General features: G+C 41.8%; 1 protein-coding gene across 5 annotated transcripts in view; it reads left to right on the top strand.

The window, feature by feature from the left end:
* AGAP1 (ArfGAP with GTPase domain, ankyrin repeat and PH domain 1) overlaps positions 1-25975 on the top strand; it is a 304357-nt gene that overhangs the window by 85466 nt on the left and 192916 nt on the right. For 3 of the 5 annotated variants that reach the window (XM_026047459.1, XM_026047450.1, XM_026047442.1), the window contains exons 2-3: positions 10249-10307; positions 13975-14062. In XM_026047459.1, coding sequence (XP_025903244.1) covers positions 10249-10307; positions 13975-14062 — 147 coding nt within the window. Of the gene's footprint in view, positions 1-10248; positions 10308-13974; positions 14063-14722; positions 14735-25975 lie in introns of all 5 variants that reach the window. The other 2 variants (XM_026047433.1, XM_026047425.1) reach the window with 1 other exon arrangement.

Raw genomic sequence — 25975 nt, 5'->3', positions numbered from 1 at the left:
TTTTTCTTGTTTAAGATGCCTGCTAGGAGTGGAACTTAGTCTATTTGAGGGCCTCGTAGTTATATTGACTGTGGTAACTGAAATTTTAGCTGTAAAGTTGTCTTCAGAATAGTCTTAGAAATGATGCTTAACCTCTTAGGCCAGGTTTAGCAAGCATGGGGATGTTTCCAGCCGAGGACATGAAGCAGATGATGTGTCTTTGAAGTCAACCCCAACCAACCAAAGTATAGCCTTGACATGAGGTAGGTGAGGCAGGGAGATGGAATTGTAGCAGCAAATTTAACATGAAGTTGAAGTGTAATATTAGCATTAACAAGAGTTAACGGATATGCTGTGGGGATGGAGGAGCCATCTTGATCTCCCAAGCCCCAAAGGCCCTTTGGGAAGAGGCCGACCTGCCTCCCGCGAGCGATGCTCTGCAGTGGTGCCCGCTGCCCTCCTGCCTCTGTTTCCATGGCAGCAGGAAGGCAGTGCGAGCGCGGCCGCTATCCGGAGATGGATTTTGTCTTTGACCTAAATATCTATTTAATACAGCGCTCAGTTACAGGGCGCAGTTTTTTTCATGTGTCAAATGTACTTAATGCTCTAATGAGTTTCCACCGAGGCGCCTGATGCTTTAAAGAAATGAAGCTTGGCAATTTCCCTCCTCCTAATTAGCAATTAGACATTGCCAGGGAAAAACATGACTGCTGTAAAACTCTTACTGGACCTGTAAGAGCTCTTGGGATTTGAGTCTCCTGACAGCACCAGAAGTGAGGAAACAGGGTGAGCCTGACAGTTTGCTAACATCTCCAGTAGTTTTAGGACTGTAATTGGTTTCTCGCTATGCATCTATACACTAATCAGCCAAAATATTGTCAGGGTTTTCATATAGAAAAAAATTTTTGAATGCACAGCTGAAGCGTTCCTGCTGCCTTCACATTGTCTGATAATGCAAGTAACTGCCAGCTCTTAATGTGCCTTTGCTCAGCCTTTTGCTTCGAGTACAGACCTTGCTGTGACGATGCTATGGCAATTTTCATGACTTTTGTAGTGTTTGTATTAGTCAGACTAATGAAGTGCGAGCTCTGATATTCACATGTGCTGGGTGACTTTTTCCCGGCACCTGTGAGTGTGGCTGGCAGAGCAGGGCGGCAGGCAGCTTTGGGGAGACTGCGGAAGGGGGATAAAAAGACACTTCAACTTGACAAGGAAAAATCGCCATGTTTGGGGTATTGCAGTACAAAAGCACAAGACCACCACCACCAACAAAACCCAACTGCTTTATTTTGCTGCTTTGAAGTTGCAACAGTGATTTGTAATCAGGCTGTCGGGCAAAAAGAACAGTTTGTGGAATAGTCTGTGACATCATGCCTTGTGCCAGGATGAGTGACTAGAAAGGAAAAAAACTTTCCTCCATCTAGAGTGGTGTTTAAAAAAAAATCTTTTATAATGTTGTAGTTATTGTTAACATTTGTGAATAAGCTTGAACATATAAGTAAAGAAGTGCTCTGTCAAAAGCTGACTTTTTAAAGCAGGTATAACATGAATGCAAAACGCTGGTATCCTAAAAGGACATTTGGAATGTGACAGACTCTTCCAAATACTATTTTATGCAACAGTTAAAAATAGCAATGTCAAAATATTTTTCTGCTCGACTATATTGGAATTGAAGCATTGTTGCTTTGACTTAAAATGCTGCAGGCTGAGTGGGAGAAAATGTGTGTTGAGGGATTACCTCTATACTGAAAAATGCACACTTTATTAACATTGGAGCTCTCAAATCCAAAGTTGCGTGTTTTCCCTCTTTATTGAGAGAATTAGCACATGAGCTCTGGGAAATATGCTCTGAAAAAGCTTCTTTGATGAGACTCCAAAAAGAGATGTGTGGTTTTATATACTGCTTTGTGGGCAAGTGGTAACTCGTGTGCATGCCTTCCGTACCTGTTCAGTTCCAGGCTTTTCCTTCAAGGTAGGAAATATTTCTAAGCAGTGCTTGTAATGCAGAAATTATTTGGCGAGAAAAAGGGGTTGCAATTGAGTTGTGATGTGGTTTTTGGTACTTTATCCTCATTCAGCTATTTTACTGTTATCAAAAATAAAAAGATTTGCAGAGGTTCTATAAGAAAAATTGCTTGGCTTTGCCTTTCTACCTCCCCTCCCTCTCATTTTCCCACCTTTAAAAGGACAGGAAAGGGACTTTGGGATAGCCTGGGGGGAGTCTCTTAACCACTTGCCAAGAAGCCTGGAAGGTTGAAGCCTCTTTGCATCCTTCTGCACAGAAACCTGCCTGCTCTTTGTTCTCTCCTCCTTTTAGGCAGGTTTGTGCTTAGGTTTTCATCCCCATTAGATGATCTGTGAGCTACTTGGGCTTCAGTTTAAGTTAATAGTTGAGGGTGAAATGTCTTGGTGATAATAAAGGACAAAACAAGGTTAGTGGAACAAGGGCTGTGCGATATATTGGATGAGTTTGAGATTTACTGCGTTGGCGGGTAGCTGAGCTACTGTTACTGACTTCATGGCTGCTGTGCTGATGGTGGGTTGTAGGGTGCTGTAATGAGGTTTGGGCAGTTCGGAGTGTTAATCAGCAGACAGATTTTTATAGGCTTGTGTGTTTAATGGGAGGGTTGGGAAAAATAACAGGGTGGTGTAGGTTTAATAAACCCTAATCACAAGTGTTTAATGTGTGGCCTGCCTAGCTGCTCTGCTGCTGTTGCGACATGGAGGACGTGAAGTTCATAGTTCAGATACTGGGAAATGTAGAATCTCTCCCTCTCGCCTCACCTGGGTCTTAATCCATAGCTGTTGGTGAAGTTGGTGGGCTTTACCCAACTGAAATGTTCAGGAGCATACTCACTGCCATGTGTTAATGGCAGTCCAGACCAAAACCCTCGTGGTTTCTATATACCCAACTTCTGGGTTTTTTTGTGTGTATGTGTTTGTTTTTTCCTTCTGATTTTTAACCAACAAATCTGTAGGAACATGAGGAAGTGATTCAAACCACATCTGACCAAAGGACAGTCTGTCTATGAAGTCTTGTTTGCTAAATGGGGGGACTTCAGGGTTGAAACATGGAGTGATGAATAGAAGAAAGGATTTTCCTGTGGCTGTTTCTATCATAATTCAACTTTTTAATTTTCTGTTTGATTTAGATCCTAAGTTCTTGAATAGTATTATTTTGTTAATATTTATATGGTCATCAGTGACTATTATTGGTTTAGAAGAGGGAAAGTTAAAAATACATATGTTCTGAGCAGGACTGTGTAGACAGTGGTGAAACCATGATGAAGTGTTGGTATGTATATCTGTTATCCATATAGCCTGTTCCAGGGCTCTTTCACCCTCACAGTGAAGAAGTTCTTCCTCACATGGAGAAGAAACTTCCCTGTATTTTGTACCAATTACTCCTTGTCCTATCACCAGCCATCCTCTCTACATCTTCCCTGCAGGTGGTACAGGTTGATCAAATTCCCCTCTCAATCCTCTCTTAATTTTGGAATCGATAAAGAAAGTTCCTTTGGCTGAAACAGATTTTGAAAAAATTCAAGGAACTTGCAGTAGTTTGGGCTTAAACACTAGAATGTGTAAGTGGGCCCCAGGAAAAAAAGTAAATTTAGTTAAGAAAATGCTACTTAAAATATTGTTTTAGGGCTCCTTGTGAAAATGGTGATGGACGGCCATACATATTTGAAGCTTTTCATTGTTGATACAGGAGTTAAATGGGACATACGACTGTGATTAATTATTGACAGAAGTCATCCCTTTTGTATATACAGCCTATAGTTGTGAAGGTTGAGTTCACTTGAATTCCAGAGTCACAAAGTAATGCAAGCGAGTCGCCGGTTGACCAACTTCGTACATGTGGTTCTATTTACTATGTAAATCTGTTCCAATATGTTGAAGTCAACACTCAGTAGTGGGTGTTTTCCTTCTTGAGCACTGCAAGTTTGCATATTCCTCAAGTTGTGCAGAGCATGCTGCAGTTCACGTCCAATAGCTCATGGTCATGCTTTGGTCATAAAGTTTCCATTTATAACAACCCCCCAAATCCCACATCCCCAAGCATGTTTGTTGTGCAAGCAATCTGCAAGCATTTGGCCTTTTCACCTCAACTTCCACAGCTTTGGGGATTAAAACAGCATAAATCACCACATTTTGAGATGTGCATACTACAAGTAAATTGGTTGTCGAGGCACTTGAATGCTCGTGCCAACCATGCTCCCTTCATCGCTGGCTTTTTGCTGGAGACCAGATGCAGCTTCGTGGTGTCTTCTGGTTTTAATTGTAATTCATTATTCCTTGTAAGCCTGCCAATGTAAATTATGCCGAGGAGGGATGATTAGCTCATAGATAGGCTAATAAAAGTTAAAAAGGGACAGGGGCATGGAAAAAGGGCGGAAGACTTGCAGTTATTTCATTGCCAATTGAAGAGAACTTATGGAATTGCAGACTTTAGCCTTAACTAGCTCTTCTGAAACGGGAAGGTGGTTTGCCATGAAATGCTCAGCTTTTCCACTACTTTAAACAGTTAAAACAAGTGTGATTACCAGCTGTGTGGAGAAGTCTTAAGCAGTGCAGTGTTAAGTACTGAAAGAGGGTAAGTTGGTGATGTGGCTTGTTATCTGGGTAGGGTGGTTGAGGCAGAAGGGAAGGAGTTGACCATGTATATTGAAAGTGGCCTTCCCCTCGTAATGCCAGATAGTAACTTCTACTGTTTCTTCTCCATTAGGTTAAGTGTTATGTTTTTGGTATGTGTGTTAATGAAGTTCTAGATCATGTTAATCGGGAAGCTCTTGTTAAAAAATGAGATTACTTAAGTTGGGTTTGTTCTAAGTATTTCCAAGTCAAATGTTCTTGCAGCTTAAGGAGGAAAATATAAACACGACATATTTAGAGAATATAAACTTAGCCTCCTCCTTTGGGTTGAAAATATCTCTATTGGGCCAGTGGCTTTATTAGGTCTAAATTAGTCAGTACGTAATCCTTCCCTCCCTTAGCACAGCACATTTGTAAGTCCTTTAAGTCCTGCAAGTCTCAAGGCTGATGTTTTTGCAAAGCACTGTGTTTTTGGTGATGGAGGTTTAGGAGTGTTGCTCTTCAGTGCCTTTTCATGTCATGCTAATTGCTTCAAGAACAGTGGCAACAACAGCGCCCAAAGCATCGCGACTGCATTGTCACTTATTAGTAATATGTTGTTTGGTTTTGGTTGAACTAATATCTAGGTGCAGTCCCTCCAGCTTGCAAAGCAAGCACGAGAAGGTAGCTGTGCGTCAGGGAGTTCAACACCTTGCCAACTTGGCTTTACTAGGCTTCCTTTATTGTATGGTGGATTAGAGATGAAATGTGTATGTTTACCTTTTTAAAGGTACTTGGTAGCTGAGACAGTTTTGGAAGGACATTGCACTGTCAATGAGAAAAGGAACAAATAGATGTGCAGAATGACATTACTCATTCTGGCTAGAAGGGTATTTCTCCATCCAGCCACTGTCTCTCTCCTTTATTTTTTCAGCCTCTTGGCTTTTGGGTGTTTTACCTTGTTGCCTCTCCTACCTTTATATGTTTGGAATGCAAAGATGTTACTAAATTGAGGTTAATAGATATATAAAATAGCTTAGGGATTCTGAAGTCCTGGTTACCTCTGCGAAGCTGCTACTTGATCACATTTTGGTTGTTCTCAAAATTGGAAGTAGGTAGTGGTCTACTTAGCCTTCTCCTGTTCAGTCCTGTGTGGTGATAAAATCCAAAGCTACCTTTTATTGGAGCCTCTTGAAATTATTAGACAGTTCTCCCATGCCTATTGTTTGAAAATATCCTTCCTTTCACTCCCTTCCCCCAAAAAAGAATTGAGCATAATCAAGCAGGAAGAGTTTGAAGGTCATCTTGATGAGCTTAGTTTTCCTCAGAAGGACACCTGAGGAGCTGAAGCTCCTTGTCTTGTACAGATTTGGCTAGTTCTTTGCATATCTTTGTTCAGGAGACTTGAATAGGGAATGGCAGACTTAAATTTCATCTATTAATCTTATATTTAGTAGCTAAAATGGAGAAGGTAGCTGTGAATACGTAGATATGGGGAAGGGAGAAGCAGGCATGTTATCTTTAAGCTTTAGTGAGGAATTTAGCTTTTGAACACAAGCAGGGAGAAAAGCAATTTTTACATAAGTATAACGTGTTAAGCTGCGTTGCTCTGTAGTCTGTTAAATATAAACTCGGTTTATGATAGAGATCCTTCAACTTTGTCCAAGCTGTCAGTCTCTGTAGCAAGTTGAAAACAATCCTTCAGTTTGTGCTTTAAAAAAGAAAATCTGACCTTCCCTTTAATTCAGCTCTGTTGTGTTCCAAACATGGTGGATCTCTAGTGGTAGTCTGAGACTAATAAGATAAATCAAACCGTTCTAGTATTGTGTGTGTGGAGGGGGAGTTTTGGGGCAGTGCTGTAAGGCGTAAATGAAGCTTGGTGTTCGGGTTGCAGAGAGGAACATGGGGTTGCTCACATCTGCCATGCAGTTGTGTGTCATTAGAATCTAGTAAAATCTGCCTCATGATCTTGCTCTTAAGTTTTTCTTGATCTGATCTTTTAAGTTCCTTCTGTGGTAAGATGTGGCTTTTAAGTGTTAGCTCTGCTATAACGCAGTGTAATGAAGTGGAGACTATTAGTATAATTATAAACCAACTAATGTGTTTTGTGGAGAAAAGTGGAAATTAAAAGCAACAGATTGCCAAATGCTGGTTAGCTCATCTTTACTGAGAGAGGAGTGGTGATTAAACACAAAATAAAATATGTATTAGCACTTGCAAGTTTTCATGTATTTAGAATCACGGAGTCTTCAGTCGTTTCCACAAGTAATGAGCAGAAAACCTCAACTTCCAGGACTGTCTGGCTTCTGTGCACAGGTTGACTTTTGTCCTGTAGCTATAAACAGTGAGTATGGTAAATTGCAGAAGTATCTCTTAGGACACGTGTGCTTCATGCCTTCAAGAAGGAGGTTTTGTGCAGCAGGGAAATGTGGTGTGTTGGTTGCTTGTGTGTAGCGTTGGCTGCTTGTGTGTTTTCTTATGTGGTAGCTCTTTTGTTTCCTGGTTGAGCTAGAGGGAAATTTCTACTCCTTTTCTGCTGTTCCCCAAACTAGAAATTGTGCAGAATTGACAATTTACTGAGGGCAAAGCTAGATGAGGATGCCCCTACTTCATACCGCCTAGGATGGGCTTCTGGAGCAGGGCTTAGATGCTTGCAACAGGCCTGGTGCCCTGCACAGACTTGCTGGGGCTCTTGCGGGAGTTGTGGGACTCGGAGGAAGGCCACCACGTTGTCTCTGAGACAGGGCTCTCTTCCTTGTCAGGAGAGCGATCTGAGGCTGAGTCAGATCAGACTGTCCTGCAGCCAAAATCACTGAGACTCTCAGGTTTCCCCCATTGTCTTCTGACATCTTCTACCACATGATCGAAGGAAAGAGTCTCCTGGCTGTAAAACTGCTGGCTCTACTTGTGATCTCTATAATGCCTAACTGGGAGACTTCTGGAGCAGGTCTGTTTAGTTGTGTTCCTGATCTGCTGCATCTCTTGCTTGTTTTGGGCTGGGTATCCTGTGGGAAGACTCTCCAACTCCAGCAGCTCAAGACAAGTATTTGTGTGTGCTGTGGAGCCATCTCTTCACTTCTCCTGGAAGCAAGGGCAGGAGCATCTAATGTTCTGAGGCTGCTGAGATGGCTTCCAGTCTACTGGTCTCTTGTCAATTGGCATATCCATTTGGCTGTGTGGAGGAAGATGGGGCAGTTGTCCCTCAGGTCAGGTACCCCCACCCTGGGTGCAGGTCAGCTGCACACTAGCCCTTTCTAACAGAACAGTCATGGTCCATCTTCACAAAGTGCCGCCACTGATCCCTGCTTGAAGGGGCGTGCAGTGCTGTCTTCCCAAGCTCTGAAGGAAACTGTGTATCCCAGCTACACCAAATTACTTAAAAATGAGGAATGTTTTGGTAGAAGAGCACTGTGACAAGGGAGGCATGTGGCTTTGCTTTTATTTTTTTCTTCTCTACCCCAGCGCTTAAAGCACTGCTTATTTTTTGGCATCTTCACTGGCCTTCTCTCTCTCTCAGGTCTGTCTCATACAGTGATAATATTTGACAAATGTTTGCCTGCTGCTTTGACCCAACAGCTTCTAAACTGAAGAGGAGGTGATAACTTCCAAGCGCTGCTCTTTTTTTCACCCCCTCGTAGCATTTCAAGACCTTTTTCACCCGGTGGTTGTTTCATGTGCAGTTTAAGCATGTCTAAAACGCCTGGTTTGCTTATCCAGAGTGAGTGTAGTAATCCTCGGCTTTTCCTCTTGTAAACAATACATATAGTATGAGGAATGCTGGTTCCCCTCATGGGAGCGAAACAAAACCCTTAGGCTGTGTTTGCTTTCGTCAACTCTGAACAGATAATTTAGTTTACAAACATCAGCATGCAGCAAAATGAGTTCAGTGCAGCTCTTGGGTCAGAGCTGGCTCTAATGGAAGAGGTTGGTGTTTTCTCACCGGTCATTCAGTGTCATCAATATACACGAGGGACTTGAGCTTTTTCTTCATCATCTCAGATAACTTCAGATGAACCTAGTGCTGGTAATGCCTCTCTTCCAACTGGAGAACTACAAAGTTGATCCAAGCTTTTGCTATTTTTAACTTTAGTAAGCCACACTTCCTTGTCTTGCGCTTGGATTCAAGCAATCCTAGTCCAATTGGACCTTCAAATGCGGGTTAGGGCTCCAACTTGATGTATTTTTTTCTTCTTGTTGTTACATGGCAGTGGATGGAGCAGAAGCAGCGTGACCCAGCAGAGCAGCAGCTTTCAGAGCATCTTAATACAACCCTTTTTCTTTCGTTTTCCTGGGAGATAGTGAGAGACGGCTGTAAGCTACAATACACAAAAAGACTTGATTTTTCTACAGTGTTTTTGACTTAAACAGATAGTGCACTCCCACACAGATCACTCCTTGTAGCTGAAATACAAAAAGATGGATTATGCAAGATAGCCAGCGTTCCCCGGTTAGCGACTTATAGGTCTTTGCAAAACTACACAAAAGATAATATATCTGTTGGGGAAAAGAGGAGAAAATTGCAAAGTAAGTTTGCTTTGAGATAGCTTTTTTTCCTTAAGGCAATGGGGAAGCTTGCTTACAACTGATGGCCCCCTAGTTTGCTAGGGATACATTTTGGGTTTGAAAAAGTGCTTGCGTTTTTTTATATTCTGTACTGAAAGAGATAATGAAATCAACCTCTGCCTTTCCAGATTGTCCAGGAGCAAAGAGAGATTTGGAAAGTGGTTCCTTACACACAGTTTCAGGCATCACTTGTGACCTCTTATTTACTGTAATCCTGGGAGTTGGCTCCATTATCCTGGCCCGTTTTTGACACTGTTTAATTGCGGTCAAGTTGTAATCTGCTTGGTGGGAGGATGCGGTGAATGTGAAACCTAGTGATAATCTTGTAATCAGTTTTGTGCTGTTTCGGAAAATGTTAAGTCATGGTTTAGAGTCATGTTCTTTGAATTTGTAACTGAAACAAGGCATCTCTCTGCTTTCAGCTGGCTGACCTTTACAGAAGGGGGAAAAATGTTATTACAAGTAGCAAAATTGAGTCCTGCTTTTCCCCTGTTCTTTAATCTCACTTGACAGAAGTCATTCAATCTATTAAGCAGATCTCATATGCTTTATGTTTGTCACTGTGCTGAAAAATAGACAATTTCTGCAGTGAATGAATATTCTCACTTACATGGATGTGGAATTTGCCAGTGATGCTAGTAATTGTTAGCTAGCAGTTGCTGACGTTTAGTAGGGTGCGTGATAGAAAGAGGCAGATTTCCAGAATAAACCTTATTTTCTCACTTACCTGGGTGGAGAAACTACCACCAATGCTAGCAGTTTCAGGCATGGACATTTAGTGTGCTGAGCAACCCAAAGTGGCTTTTGTAGAGGGAAAGTTGTACCTACCTTGGGGTATGGGAAGCAGTTCGTCTCCGGACAGAGCAGAAGCGTTTTCCCTAGTGCTAAAGGATTGTGATTAGCTTTTAGTGTTGATGATGCCTATAGACCTGCTGTGGATGGCATACTCAGCCTGTAGTGTGATTGTTCCCAGGATTCTTGATTTTTTACAACTTACAAACTCCAAGTCTGAGTGTTGAACTGCCAATCCGAAGTTGGAATGGAATCTGTGGGCTTGGGTAGGTAAGGTGTTTTGGACTACTGGCCGTTAAATGCCATTGTACTGACTCTGAATTTTGTCTGCTTTTACAGATGCCTTTGTAAATAGCCAGGAATGGACACTAAGCCGATCTGTACCGGAGCTCAAAGTGGTGAGTTAATGTCGAGTTTTATCTTTGAAAAACTTTCCCAAGATGTTTTGCGTGAGTATGAAAAAGCTTCTGAAGTTCCTTCAAATTAGAGGGTGGGGGGAAATGTAAAAAGTGATTGTTGAAAAGCAAAAGGATTTTCTTCAACAAAAGTCGCTATGAAGTTTTTGCATCTTTTTATTCTCATAAACATGCTTCAAAGGTCTACTTCTGTGTTTTATTTCTGTTTCAACTTGTTTACTTAGTTGAAGCAAATTCCCAGCACACTCTTCTGAGCAGAGCGATCTTGCAGTATTTAAGGGGTAAACTGGGAGCTGATCTCTAAAGCTAAATGTAATATCTCTAAAGCTAAATGTAATATCTAAGCTCCTTTTATCTACTTGTAGTAATTTTGACTATTCAGGGACTAAACACCTTTTCTCTATTCTTAAAAAAAAAAAATCTAAAACAAATGCTCTGTCTGGGGAGGGATTTTTTGCAGTTAGTTTATCACAGGATTTTTGTTGGCATGCTGAATAAAAATGGAGCATTTGGAAGTCCAGTTGAGCCACTCAGAAACTACATCTTAGTATAAGAATTAAACGGCTTAACAGTTGCTTACACAACCTCGTTCTTGTCTAAAGCTTTCACAGATAAACAGAAGAAAAGTCAAAAGGACTTCAGAGGTAGCACTGAGGGCATTTCCCGAAGTTGCCGTTTTAAAAATCAACTGAGTCTGGTGAATTGGGCTGGAACTTCTTAGTAGGAATTATTAAACAGGCAACTTGTCAAGCTAGCAGCAAAAAGTTGCTGAGATCAGATCGTTCGCCATATGGAAGTTCACGTTTAATTACATGGTTTCTAAAAACCTATGGAAAAACCTATAGCATCTGAGATGCCGTCCTTGGCAATCTCTCTGCAATACCTGGAGCAGACAGTCACAAGGTTGCAGATCCTCTTCTGCCTAAATCACTTCCCTTGTCCTACTGCAGCTGTAAGAGCTGCTCTGACTCGAGCATCTACTCCTCACATGAGTGGCGAAGTGAATTGCACAAAACTATGGAAATTTAAGAAACAGACAGCTGGGGCCATGCTTCATTAGTCCAGTTTCATGTGGTAAATGCTGTTTTTTCCCAAAACTGATTTGATTATAGTGTTTAAGGAGATGAAAGAAAGCACAAGGTCAAGTTTAGCATGACATGTGCTTATCAGAATGGCATTTAAATTGAAACAGCTTTCTGATGACTGCAGTTCTGCTTCTGTTCACCTTTTAGCAATGCACAAGGTAAGCGGAAAAGAAATAGAGTGGATTGGATATCATGGATAGAGCTACATGACACAGGAGTGGCCCGATGTCGTTTAGCTGGTGGTGTCAATTGGAAGAGGTGCATGCAGAAAGTGTAGCGTGCAAGCAAATAGTAGGGACGAGGGACTTGCAAGGTGCTGGCTGCATATGGGCCACTGGACGAGTGGGAGTCTGTGGAGAGCTCCCTTCATCTTGTGCCCTTGCTCAGAATGCCAAACACAGCACTCGGTAATAAACTGAAGTCTTGAAGTCTCACTTCGAGCTGTGCGTACGCTGATGTCTGTGATGCTTCCAGCTCTAGTTCTGATGCGTGTGTCAGTGAAATGGTTTCTCGGTTTAGATCCATATCTTGCTGTTTCTGTTTCTAAAGTGAAAATATCAAGTTCTCTGTTCTCTACAGCTCTTTTCCTAGTACACCCATGTGAAGCTTGCTTGTCTTCTAATTTTTCAGGAATTATGATACTCAAAAGGCCTTAGCCTGGTTGCAGACTATTTATCTGCAGAGGAAACAACTGAAGTGGTGTGTTTAATCTACTGATTCAGAGATGAGATTTTCAGTTTCCTTGCCTTTTTTGGTCTAGGTTATTGCAATATACAGCTGCAGAGGAGGAAGTGGCCTGGGAATGTGAGGCTCAGCTGCTAGTGAGGAACGACCCTGCATGAAGGAAGGAGTGTAGCATATTGCTAAGGTGGCCACAGAAGAAAACAGGCAGCTAGCAAGCAGTTAAGTAGAGCTCCTTGAAAATGGGAGGAGATTCTGCAGAACTAAACCTAGAATTTATTGTATACTTACTGGGTAAAAAGAGGGGTGAAAAGTCTTTCCTCTTATTGGAATTCTTTGTTCATCCTGTCATTTTTTGCCCAGGAACTAGAGAGTTTAATGTTTTATGTAGGTGGGAGGATGAGTAGTTATGAGTAGACACACTTACTCTGGCTTGCTGGCACACAATGAGGGGACTGAAGAGGTTAGTGGTGAGCCATATTCCCTGCAGCTCAGCCACAGAGAGATGGGGCATCCTTCGGAGCGCTGCCTTGGTGCTCTCCTGATTGCTGCGTGCTTCCCTTCTAAAGACTAGGTGAGTCATCCTCCCTTTGCCCAATATTTGGACCTAACTCATTGGTTTAAGCAATTTCTAATAAGATAGCTCATGTCAACATTGAAGATTAAGAAAATGGAGCAATGTGTGCATTGGTGTATAACTTGCACATGCTACATCTCCCTTTGGCAAACTTAGGACAAGCTGTCTGCTAAATTAGCAAACTCATGGGGGACTACTTTGCTCAGCTTTTTGTTTAGGGTCAAGAGAGATTTGTAGAAGAGGACCAGCTTAGTTGTATGTAAAAGGAGAAGTAAATACAGTTCTCATCTCCTTCAAAAGTAGGATCTCAGCTTGGTTCCTTAGGGAAATTGAACTGGCAAATGACAACTAAGCAAGGAAAGAAGGCATTTATTTGAAGGATGGGTAAGAATGATCTCCAACTCCTACCCTCAATTGCGCAGATCAGGGCAGATGTTGAGGTCATGGATCTTGCTGCATATGTCGGTTTACCTTGAGTTGGTGGTCAGCACAGGGACAAATCAGCAGGGAGAGCATCGTTCAGGAACATGAGACTGTGACTGGAAAATGATAGCTTGTTACTGTGGGAATAATTCTGCTCATCAGCTCCCACCCCTCAAAAACAGCAACCCCACAAGACACAAAGCTGACAAACCTTCGTGTTTGGGGCAGTTGAGCACTTTTGAGAAGAAAATTCTTCTGGTACTGAGCTATCTTTTCTGCCTTTATTTAAAAGAAATGCTTAGTAAACCATTTTAATAGAAAAAGATCACATATGCTTGAAGTCTGTTTGCTTATACCTGATTGCCACTTTAAACAGATGTTCCTGCTGTTTTGTCATGGAGGGCAGGTCTTAGACATCAAAATCAGTGTTTGTATGGCCACATATATCACATCTGTGCTTAGAGAGTCAGTGTAAATCACAAGATGGATGCCATGCAGAGACACTTTCCAATAGTAAGATGTAGTGATGTGTTTATTTCAGTGTATTCTCCTGGCAGGAGAAGGTAATGCTGCTCTGAGCTGGAGTTTTCTACCATGAAGCCTGTATGTTGCCTCATGTTCTCAGTTAGCAGGGGTAGTGAGATGAGAAAAGGAATTCTGACATAAACTGATCCCGGCCTATTTGTGTTGTCATGTATATTCGTTTTGTAGTGTAGTTTTTAAACAGATACTCTTGTCTGCTGGCATATTTTGAGTTTTTTCTCCTGTCTTGGATTCTTCCTCCAAGTGCAGAGAAGACAGTCTCTAACAGTGTCAGATTCTTGCCTGAATGTGCTGCTTTGGGTGGCTTGGCCTGCAGTTTATCCCTTTTTTTCTTTTCCAGGGGATTGTGGGGAACCTGGCAAGCGGCAAGTCTGCGCTCGTGCACCGGTACCTGACTGGCACCTATGTGCAGGAGGAGTCGCCTGAAGGTGCGTGCACGTGCGTGGCGGTAGCAGCGTGTTCTTAACCATGCACAAATGAGTTTGTAAAGATTCAGTTTGGCTTTTTCACTAGATGAATAGACAACTGTGTTTTTCCTTTCATGCTCTCCACATTGGAGATAAATATAGGCAATGAGTATAATTTTTCTGTAACCACTTAGCACCCTTAAATGCTTTCCAGTCCATTATTTACCCATGTGGGAAGCTTCCCTAGTCATGTACTGAGAAGTTACTGCCCTGGGTAGTCCTGATACTAAAAGCACTTGTTGCATCTTGCACTGGGTTTTTGTAGTATTTGACCCTATAGTTTGTGATGCTTCATTTTGTTTTTGCTCAGAACCAAAAGCCTGAGCTGGATTTAAATTGTTCCTTGTTTACCTCTTAAAAAAAAAAAGTTTTACATTTTTTGAAAAGAATGTTTTTAAAATGCCACAGATTAGTTAATTTGTACCTGAAAAGATTGCAGTGTTTAATCCAAGCTTATAGCTTGAAACAAACAAAAATCATAGAACCTTACTGAGGTTTATCTTACATTAAATACTTTCTTGATTTATTTTATTTATTCTCCTTATGAACGTCTAAATCCAATTCTGAGACACTGAATTTCTGGTTCCTTCTTTTCCTTACTGGCTGTTCCATTCTTTGCAGATATGGATGCAGGTAACTATACATTCTCCTCATGGCAGCTCTTGTTTTGAAGAGACAGAAGGCACAGTTTTTGTACTGTAGCGTTTTCCCCTTGTTCTGTGTATCATCTCGATTTGTTTCCTTTTGATTTCCAGTCCTTAGTACATCTCACTGTTCTTGTCCCTTGCTGTAGCTGTCTTTTCTTCAGTAGTTTGTAGCTTCATGCATCTATGGTAACATTTGTTTCAAATTAACTCTTACCAAAGGAAACTGTTAAGCGTAGTATCTGACACTTTAACATTTTTTAAAATGGGAGGAGAGGGAAAGGGATGAAAAAGGCTGTTAAAATGTACTTGCAGTACCTCCAGTCAGTACCCTCAAGCTAAAAGCTTTTGCTCTTAACTGGGACTGTGGGCAATATCCGAGGCTGCTGACGGCTACATCTTAGTTGGACTATTCAGTGTAGAACAAGAATTTGCTCATCTGATGGAGAAGGTAGCAGATCATGTTATTGCCTGCTGCTTCTCTATGCTGATAGCAAGCAATAAAAATATGGTGTGTGAATTAATTGAATGCAACAAGTCCTCAAAAATAATCCGCATCTCTCCTGATCTTTTCCCCCTCATCTCATGAACTGAAAATATTTTGTTTATTCTTGTGAGACCTGAATGCCTTGGTTATTTGCAGTTAACAGTACTCTTCTGCTATGCTATGAATATTTTACATGGTGCTCCTTGGGAGTGTTGCCATCTGTCCTTTTGTTGTCAAGATTTTTTTATTTACAGTATCTAAGTGAAAGTCAGACTGTTTATCCTGGAAGAATTCGGATACCAAAGCAGTGTCAAATCATTTCTTTGCACATAAGCATAGCTGACAAGCTTCACTAATGACACCATTGCCATTCATTATTAGTAGAAAAACTGAAATAATTAAGTGCTCTAATTCACCTTGTAGGGGGATAGGGTCAAGTTTTTAATCAAGTTAGCAGGAAAGAAATCCACATAATATCACCCACATAGTTTATCCTGAGTAAATATCCATAGCAATTATTTGTGGCCGTGTTTTCTTTCTGCACCCTGTTGTTTTGTAGAAACCAAGGCACCAGTGCAGCTGGGTCTGGATTTGGCCTTCTACAGGGCACTGTAGCTGTCCAGATACAACGTTTGTCTTGAGACCAATGTCAATCTTCCTTTTGTCCTTTCTGAGGGCTTGGAAATGTGCAGGTTTATTAAGCTAGGTAGTGTAATATGTATGCCAGGTATTGCTGTTTCAGCTGTTTGTGTAGCTTAGAGAAAAAGGTTGACTGACTTTGGCTCACTTGCAGCCCAGCATCGTAGTTGGTGTTTATCAGGCATCAAGTAACGGGTATCCAGTTGGGAGGAGATTGATGTGTCCTTCATGCAAGGATGGTGCTTGCAACCAGAGGCCGCTCTCCCTTGCCTTCTAAAGGGCTGCTGTTACCCTGAAGGCTGTCCCGAGCTACGCAAGTGCCAGGTCTCCCTTCAGGCCTTTAAGGTAGCTTCCGTGTGCCAGTAAATGCATCTTAAATACATACAAATGGCTTCGTGTTTCCTTGAGCTCTTTTCTTTAACACAATACAACTGCTCCTTCTGCACTGCAGCCCCTCGGACAAGGGATTGTGTAACATCCAAGTGTAGAACAGTTTTTCTTCCTACTTGTTTGGCCAGACTTCTATTTCTGGTCACCATGAATTTCTCTTGCTAAGTGATTAATACCTTTAGATTCTAGTAATGTTGAAATGTGAAAACTTTTTTCTATTAAGATGAGATAAATTACACTGGTAGAGAAAAAGGTTTTTTAGACTCTTTCTTTGCCTGTCTGATGGCTTTGCAATACATTTTTAAATTGGTTGTACTTGGAATGAAAAGACATGGATATATTGTCCAAAACAACTTGAATTCTCAATTGCGAGACTTGTGCTTTTACTCTAACAATGCTAGAGAGGTAGATTTAAAATAGGATACATGCAGAAGATCACAAATTGCTTCTGCAAACCTCCCAAGTCAACAGAAGAAAAACAGTTGCTCAGCAGCCACTGGTGTGTGTGGCTGTTTTGGGCGTTTCTTTTTCATGTAGCTGAAAGAAACGTAGTAAAGCCTCAAATGAGCCTGCCTGCAACATTGACGTATCTTTCATCCATCTGAAATTCCCTTCTGCCTCCAGGGACGTGGTGACATGTGGTGTGGGGGGAATTGGAGCGCTGTGTAGACCAAGGTGAATTAAACCTCACAACAGGAGCGAGTTGCAGGGCTTTTTGATGCTGCAGAGCCACAGAGGCCTGAATTAACATGAACATGAATTCAAGGCCTTGCACACCTCTCGTATGTCTGTGAAGACCCTAATGGACGTAGTCATTATTTCAATTTATTTTTTGTCTATGAGAGTGTGTTTATTTTTTGTGTGTTTTTATTATGGGTTTTTTTTTGTTGCTGGCTCTGAGACTTGGTATTTAGTGGCAATCTTCTGTATTTAGGTTAACAGTCTGGGTTATTGTTTGGATATTTTTAAGCATTTTAGATATTCATTTCATTTTTGTATCCCTGTTATTTGTTATATCTGGAAACTATTACTTCCGATATCATGTAGGATCACTTTACTTTTTTTTAGCCTTCTAATTAGCTTTTTATCTATTTGCGGACTCTCACAAAATACACATACTAAAAAAGTAGAATCATCATCTCAGTCCTTTCAGCTGACTTCTTTCAGGGAAAAACATGTGATGTTTCAGTTACTGGGCACTATGATGAAGGCAAAAATGATGTTTCTTCTCCTCAACCAAAGGAAAATACAAATTGTCTATATGTTAAATTATGTGTTTAGACAAGCAAGCCAGGAAGTGAATGCTGTGTTTTGACATTGTCTTTTTACCTTCAAAAGCTGGGAGATGATATAGTGAAATGGGACCACAATTTAATGTTAAATAGAGCATGGCAGCCACTGCAGAGTTTGATAATGTTTTCCTTTTGTAACAGACTGATTCTTTCCTTTTCTTCCTGCAATTCCTGTGTAAGAGAGATTTAATTATTCTTTCTGCTGCCAATTAGGTTCCTAAAGTTATAAATTCTTTTCACTATTTTTAGCTGGTTAAAGCTTTTTCAAAATTGTAGGAAAAGGGAAAGAGCTAGAGGTTGTTTTTACTAGCCATCCAAATATTATTTTTTAAAAATGAAAGGAAAAGATCTGATGTTCACGCCTTGTTCAGCTTGCAAGGCTTTGCACATCGCTTGTACAGTGAGACTTTGCAAGAATTGCAGGTGCACATTACTTCAGAATAGCAACATCAACCTACCAGCCCAGTTCCTCTAAATAAGCTGGATATCCCACCCGTCCAAGCGCTCCGGCAGGCGTTTCCTGTGCTGAATTCAGACCCGAGGTGCAGCGTTTCGCAAGCGCCATGCAGTTCTGGGCAGCTGAGAACATTTCCATCTGTGGAACCTAAATAGCTCTTGGGCATGGAAGACAGCTGTGACTTGAGACATACATGTTTCAAAATCTTTTAGTTCCTTGTCTTGCACTCGACTAGAATAGCAGCACTGACTGTTTTCTTATTTTGTTGTTGCCTCAGACTGATAGGCAGCTATGAAAGAACACCCTTGTCTTTGTTTTTTTCTCTGATCACTTTTAAAGTTGGTCCTCCTGGGTTTTTAGAGCCTTTCGGACTTAGCATGAAAGTGTTTGTGTTCTGAAATCTGCGGTCCCCAGCCCTCCCCTCTCTCCTTTCCCCTTCCTCTCATCCCCCCGAGATGAGCTGCGCCTTAGAGGAGCCTTTGAAAACATCCCTGCTGCAGCAGTCGAGCTGGCTGCTCTTTAAAGCGTTGCGCAAATAAGGAACTATGTTAATTAAAGGAAGAAGTTGGGATTTGCTCTTTCATGGAGGAGGGAAAGATGCTGAAGAAGCAGTTTTTTGGACGGGACTTCCCTTTTAGGTTGTGCGCCTTGAGGGTGGAGTGATCCGAGTGAAGATGTCTTGAATGCAGTGAAGCTCAGTTACTCAAAGGTTTTGAAGACTAATGTCTGTAGGATTTGTGCCCATCCAACAGGCTCCTCTGAAGATTTCTTACTAGATAAAACCTGCAAATTTGATTTATACCTGCTATTATATCTTTAGGCTCTTAATGGCCTTAAAGATGATTCCTCACTCTCCAGTGTGCTTTGATTGCTGGTGCTGTTGAGTCAAGTCATGCTGGAGTGATCGCTGATTGAAGAAGGGTGGGCCTTTCCTTTTGGATTTGGATTTTACTACTGAAGGTGTTTGTTTAAATGTCCTCAAGTCATATTTCTGCCTTCTCAGCTTTAATACAGTGTTTATTTTTCAGCTTGTGTTGGGCTGTTGCTGTTGTATTCAGTCTATTAAATCTGCTGTTGGTTTTTAGGTGTAGTTGCAGCGTATTGCAGGGTGCAATAGATAGATGGGTTTTATCTGCAAAACATGTAGTTCTGGACATGCTTTTGATTTTGCAGTTGGTCCAAGGGACCTTGCTCATCTGGTCTCCCCAGCTGCCATGCCATGATGGAAAAGGGATGGAGGGAGAGGGTATCAGCTTGGTTCCGTAAATTGTGGCTTTCCCTATAGGCAAGAATAGAACAAAACGTAAGTGCTTGGAAGGAGGCAATTCTCTTCAAGTCTGGCCAGCAAAAAGACTCTGGCTTCTTCAGGGTGAGAATATTTGTGACTCGTGATTGTGGGGCCAACTCTGGATATTATACACTGCTTGCTTGAGGATATGTCCTCATCTGCGAGAGGTCCTTGAGCCTGCCAAGAAAGGTTTAGGGACAACTCCAGCTATTTGAAAGGTCTGTTCTCCTGAGATTTCTAGATGCATCCTTTTGGACAGCATTGACTAAGCTCCCACTTCTCATGAGATACGTCCTCTTTCTTGAAAGATGAGAGTAACTATTTGATGCATCTAGCTTTCATGGCAGTCATTTTTTAGTGACAAAAATGTGAGCTTAGCTGTTTCTGTTGCTTGGACAAAATACCGAAAACTTTATGCTTGGCGGCAAGGAGTGAAACCTTTCAATGGGCAACCTATTTTTCCCAGTGCAGCTGCTCTTAGAGTCTTCCGTTAATATTTGCAGCACTGCAGCCTGCCATTAGGTACCTATAGCTGGAAATCTTCTCTCTTACTTTATCATTGTCATTCTCTCCGGCTCTTGCTCTTCCCCTTAGTTCTGAGCAATGTCATTACGACACTGCCAAGTATTCAGTGCAGTACTAATGGAATGTAGAGCTTGAACTGTTAGGCACGGTATGCTGCTGTGTAATACCAGGTGTAGCCTCCTGTTTGGATTATTTTGGGAGATGGTCGAGGAACAAACAAACAAAAAAAGCCTCTGGACACCTGAGATGCTAATAGCTGTTTTGCCCTGCTTTTCTTAGCAGGCCTGACTATAATTACTTGTATTCAGGCAGCTGATAGTATAATTGCAGCTAGTTAAGTCCAATTTTAACTTCAGGGTTGCTATTGGCAGAGTAATACTGTAATGAAAGGACAGGTAGCATAGAGGCTGGTTATAACCAAAGTCTAAAAAATAACAATAAGCCAAGAAAGGCTTGATGGAAAAAGAAGAAAAAAGGAGAACAAAACAAAAAAACCTCCCACACATCAGGCTGATACTTGTGCTTTTAGCAGTTATGTTTTGGGCTTCTTGGCTACATGTTCTCTGTTTTGTTTGAATGCGTTGGATTTGCAATTTTTTGCAGTTTAACTTGTGCAAAGAAATTTTGAATGGTTATTGGCAAGGGATGATTTATCTGTTCAATGGAAAGGTAGAAGCTTTGTGAACCTTTTGCTGAACTGACTGATAGCGTGGAAGAGGGAATATATTTTAAAGCAATCTCATTTCATTTGAAGCCATTGCAGTATTGTACAACTATGATATCAAGTTACGGGATTAAATTTGTAAGGTCCTTGTATGCAAAACGTTATTTTTGGATATAAGCATTTTAAGCTTGAAAAAGCAAATTGATGGATATAGATAGGTGAGAGCTAAAGTATCTTGGCCTGCCCAAAGAGCCTGATTACTGCATTCTGTTGTTTGTCTGCAGCTGGCTTGAAAAAAAACCCAAAGTGTTTAAAATTAGACATATAGCATGTATGCAATTAGTGGGTGTGATGTGCAAGCTACTGTCTGCACCTGCTGTCAATAAAATAAACCAGAAAAGTCGAGAGCAAGTTTAAAAAAAAGCTGTCAGAAGCACCTGACTTCTTATAACTGGGTATTGAGACCTGAAAATATAAAAATGCCTTTGTGTTTTACATTTTAATATTTAACTAGGCATTGCCTTTAAGGTCTTTTTGCACGTTTCTCTTCGAGCGCATTTTTTTGTCAGGTTAAGCTTGAACATCTGACATTCCTGGTTCTGCCCCGCTCAAGTCTAAATAAATTTGCACTGTATTGAGAGGACGCAGTGCGAGGAGAATGCTGAGTATGAGGAACAAAAGCAGCAGTGCAGGAAGCAGCATTGAGGCTAAAAAATCATGGCAAATCATAATAGTGGGTTTCAGTGATTTGGAGAAACTGCGGTAGGTCTTTGGATAGCAAGAGGATTGCTGGAAGAGATCTCTGCACTTGAAAAGTTAGAAGCTGCACTGACAAGGCTTTGGAGCGAATGCCAGTGTAGGCAGCTCCTCGCAGATCCGTGATGAATTTTTCCCCCTGCTTTACATTGTCAGAAGTATTTTTTGGTGGGGATGAGACATGGGAGAACAGATATGCTTGCAGCATATGACCCCAGATCCTTGATGCCAGTGTTTTGGGGTTATGTTTTTGTGCAGTTAATGTCTGGTGGAAATGTGTTATTTGGTTATGTCGAAGTTAACAAGTGTCAAATATTTTGTTAGTGGAAGGGTTTTGGGAGGAATCTCAGCTGCCCAGAGCCTGAATCTTCTACCGCTTTGTAAGAACAGCAGCTAAGATGCTTCAGACTCTTGAAATTTCCATGTGGAGCCCTCAGCGCGGGGTTATGCTTCTCTGGGGAAGAAAGACGATTAGGATTTTTTCAGTGACCCACTTGTAAAGTGGCAGGCTTTATTCTAGTGTTTTTGCTAAAAATAATTGTGATGCTTTAAATATGAATGCTTTTGCCTAAAAGGGCTAAATGTTAAGATCTGCATGATAACACTTAGCAGGAAGGTACTAATTAATGCTGCTTCTTTGATTCATCACAGCAGAAGCAGCTAGAGAGCTTTCATTAGACTATGTTACCTTGCTATGATTTAGTTTTGGGTCTCATATAAACATTAAAATGAGGAGAAGGGAAATTGCTTGCAGCTACCCTGAAGTGACACTTGCATGGAAAGGAAAAGGAGGACATATTTCCTGGTGTGACTCGTTGCCACCCTGAAATTCGTGCAACTTACGCTCATTCACACCCTGCAGTCCTTTGTTGGGGTGATGTCCCACGCTGGAGCTTTTCATTTTTTTTCTCCGTTAGTATTTCTCAGCAGCAAGTTATTCTTGCCTTCTCTCCAGCACTCTCTTTTTCTATGTCCTTTTTCCACTTCCCAGATTCCAGTTCTGTTGGTAACCACCCTTTTTTTGGCCATCAACTCCAAGGTTTATTGAATTTTAATGACCGAGTCGAGCTCGGCATGTCTGTTTTTATCTGGGATCATAGTAAAATGAGAATAGAAGCGGCTACAAGGTCGTTTCTTAGCCCTACAATGGGATCAGTAGGTTATTCCATACCATGAAGCTTGAAGTCTTCTCCCTAGCTTGTGCAGTGCTGAGATTTGCCATCTGGTGCCTGCAGCAGTTGTTTCTGCTGAGGTGCAGAACTTGGCGTTTGCCCTGCTAAGATGTCTTCTGTTTTTTTCCACACTGTTTTTTCCATTTGTTAAGGTCTTGTTGAAGTATAATCCAGTTTTCTAATGTGCTTGCAGTCTCTCCTGCTTCGTTATCTGCTAATTTAATGTCCTATTCCTTTTAAATCTCAGGTTATTAATAAAAATACTTGCATGAGGCTTGAAAGCCCTGTAGGAGCTTGCTTTGGTGTCAGACCTTTCTATGGAGACTCATTTGAGTACAGTGTGGCTGCTATCTCCTTCTGCACCTGCAGAAACAGTAGTTTGAGACTCTCCTTCTCTAGTTGCCTTGCAAACAATTTTCTACACACTGCCAGAAGCTTTGTAGTGAAAATGCAACTGTTTTCACCCTATGTATTGGCAACTCCTTGAAATAAATGGAGGAAATAGCTTTATATTTCATTCTAAGTAGTTCAAATGTTCAGGAAAGCACCACCAAGTTTTGGGGACCCATCAAATGAGGTTCTCTGTAACAGCACTGCAGGTGCATCTTACTTCACTGAACATATCTCCATTAAATTTAGATTGCCACTGTGGCTTGCAGCTGCCACCAGAACTCCAGCAATGAAGACCTGCAAGGTTATTTTTCATGAAATTCAAGGAAGATATATTAGTGCTTCCTTGACAGTTGCTCTATGTATTAATTGCGTAACTATAACATTATGTAATATAATCGTGTTTTGTGCCTGTGGATAGGCCTTGCTTTGATGGCAGTAGTTTGCAAAATGTGATAAGGATCATCAAGGTAGATATATCTGCCTGTGCTTTGTTACTCATTTATGAAGGAGCTAGCTTGGGGGTTAGAAACAAAGCTGTGGCCTGAATTCCTTCTGCTCATCCTTCTCTGTAGCACGCGAAGAGATGAGGTGCTGAGCAGGGACCTGTTTGGAGCCAGAATCTCTGGTGCAGGTGTGTGTACTGCTTGGGTATGTGCTCCTTGTAGCTCAGAGTTCTCCACATGCATTTTCTGAAACAGAAGCTCAACTTGCCTGCCAGGAGCAGGTGATGGGTTTGCAGAAGCGTGGTCAAGGCTGCTGTGCTGACTGCTTCCATCGTACCCTGCTGGGAAGCTGCTGCAGAGATTCTTGAATTTGTTATTTAAATGACACCAAGGGATGTGCAGGTACAACACTTGCATGGCTTTGCTGGACTGCTGCAGTCATCCTTCAGTGCCTCCTCTTACTGGCAGAAGGGTTTTATGAGCATTGGTCTTCCCTGTGTTTGACAAACACGTATTTGATCTCAAGATAATGTGTGTGAGCTAAGGGAATAAGGAATTTCTTGGTATGCTTCCCTTAAGAGGAGCCTGCATTCGTGGCAATACCTTAATAATAATAATAATAAAACTACGAAAGGATCTCTGTTCTTAAGACTGCTTATCATAGCTGTCAAAAAACCCATGTCATTGAAAATTTAAAAAGGAGGCTTTCATGGCTGTCTGTCTTATCTTCTCTCCTTTGATGTCCCCACATGCTCCTCCCCTGCCCCCATGGTCATGGTTAGACATTCAGCTGCTGCACGTATCTGTCATATGGCCAAGCCCCCACATTTATTTTTCTCATATGGCTAAATAACTTCATCCCCGTGGCAATTTACTTGAATAAAGAGTCTGGCAAATGAAGTTGAGCCTGAGGATACAGTATGAAAATCAGTAGTTGCTTCGATGAGCAATTACTCAGTGAAACAGCTATCAGCAAGAGGAAGAGGCGTCCAGGCTTTCATAATTAGCTAATTCTGCACACGAAGGTTTTCATCTCTGTAACAAAAGATTCAGGATATAGAGTGCTTTTGAGTAAAGATGGGTGAGAAGTTTAAAATCTGTGTCTGTCTTCACCAAAGGACTATTTTTTATTACCGTTGATCCAAGGCAGTGGCCTTTGTAGGGCGCTGTGCATAGAAATGAGCTTAACGAACTGGCTCCTTGAGCCTGCTGCTCTCATTTGTGCTAGGTTTAAGCCAGGCTTGCTGTATTGCCAATGCATGAAATCTGTTTAGCTCTGTATTGGTCAAAGCTGTATTTCCATGCAGAGCATTTTGAGTAGTGATGGGGCCAGATGCACATTATGTTTGCACCCTGAGCACATCTCTACCTTCTGCTAGGTGTTGTGTGCAATTCCCACAGCAAGAATATCTGCCTGCTTGTGTGAAACTGTATGTCTGAAGAATAAGTCTGTATGCGTTGTGTTGCCTTGGGAAACTGAGAATGGTGTCTTGTAGCAATTTTTGAGGGTAGAGTTTTAGCAGGGAGAGGAAAAGAAAACCCATGTTAAAATCCTCCCAAATCCAATCTCCCACGCGGTTTCAAGAATTTCTTCTTGTGAAATCGCTGCGCTTCATGACAGTGCTTTCCAGCTGCACTTGTCTGGCAGGAGAGAGTTCCCTGGGATCTTGGCTGGCATCTCTTCTGCGTAGCTGCGAACACGAGGTTGACGTTGCAAGTAAATAGAGCTCAGGCGGTGATTGCCCGTCGTGTCCCGCAGCCCCCGGTGCTGTGACGGCAGCAGGAGCGAGCAGCCCGGCAGAGCCTGGCCGGCCTGCCAGGAGCCTTTGTTTCTGCAGCCTCTTCTGGCAGGTACATAGGGAGCCACGAAATTTCCTCATTAAAAAGCTGCGTGTGTCTGAAGGCTGACGGGAGCCGAACAAAGGCAGCTGCCTGCCCTGGGACTCCTCGCTGCTGCTTTGAGCTGCTGCTTTCAATTACAAAGGTCGTTTCTGTGCTCTGGGTGTCTTCAGCCTCGCTGGTACCTGCGACTCCACCACATCTACAGATGTTTGTACAAAATACAGTGGCATTCTGTAGCCATGAGAGACCTCTTGACTTCTATTATAGTGGTGGTGAAGGGTTCAGATCAGCTGATCTGTCCTTCTTTTTCCTTCCTTACAGCCCTGCATTGCTTTACAAATTCCCCAGCTCAGTTTTGCAGGTATCACTAGTGCAGTGCTGTGTTAGTCATATTAAAAGAGCTACTGTGGCATCACTGTTGTCATGGCCTGGCAGTGGGTCATTTCATTAATTCCAAGGCAAAGTTCTTCTGTCATCCGAGTTAGGAATCTTATGACCATAAATATCTGCAGGACAGTCACATAGTTTTGTATACGGTGGCAGAAGTCCATGTTTTTCACTATATAAACACATTACTTTTTTTCTGTGTCAGTGCTTGATAGTGGTATAGTTTTTGTTTAACAGCTCTCCTGCCTAGTACCTGGCATATGATACCGTCAAGATGAGGACTCTTTAATGTTGCAGTAACACAAATTAGCAGGGATGCGTCTTGCTTTGATCCCAAATTTGCATAAACAGTTTCGTCTAGAGAGGACGAGAGTGGATCTGCTCTTGCATTTAAAGATGTTGGCATTTTTGTGTGCTTTTGTTGGCTGTAAAACAAGGGCATCCTTTTGGATGCTTTGATTTTGGAGGTTATCAGATTTGAACTACTTCATCACA

This window comes from Nothoprocta perdicaria, unplaced genomic scaffold (assembly GCF_003342845.1).
Source record: "Nothoprocta perdicaria isolate Ctin4 unplaced genomic scaffold, notPer1 scaffold_11, whole genome shotgun sequence".
Classification (NCBI taxonomy): domain Eukaryota; kingdom Metazoa; phylum Chordata; class Aves; order Tinamiformes; family Tinamidae; genus Nothoprocta; species Nothoprocta perdicaria.
The sequence above is the reverse complement of the archived record's forward strand: the minus strand, read 5'-3'. Positions and strand labels throughout refer to the sequence as shown.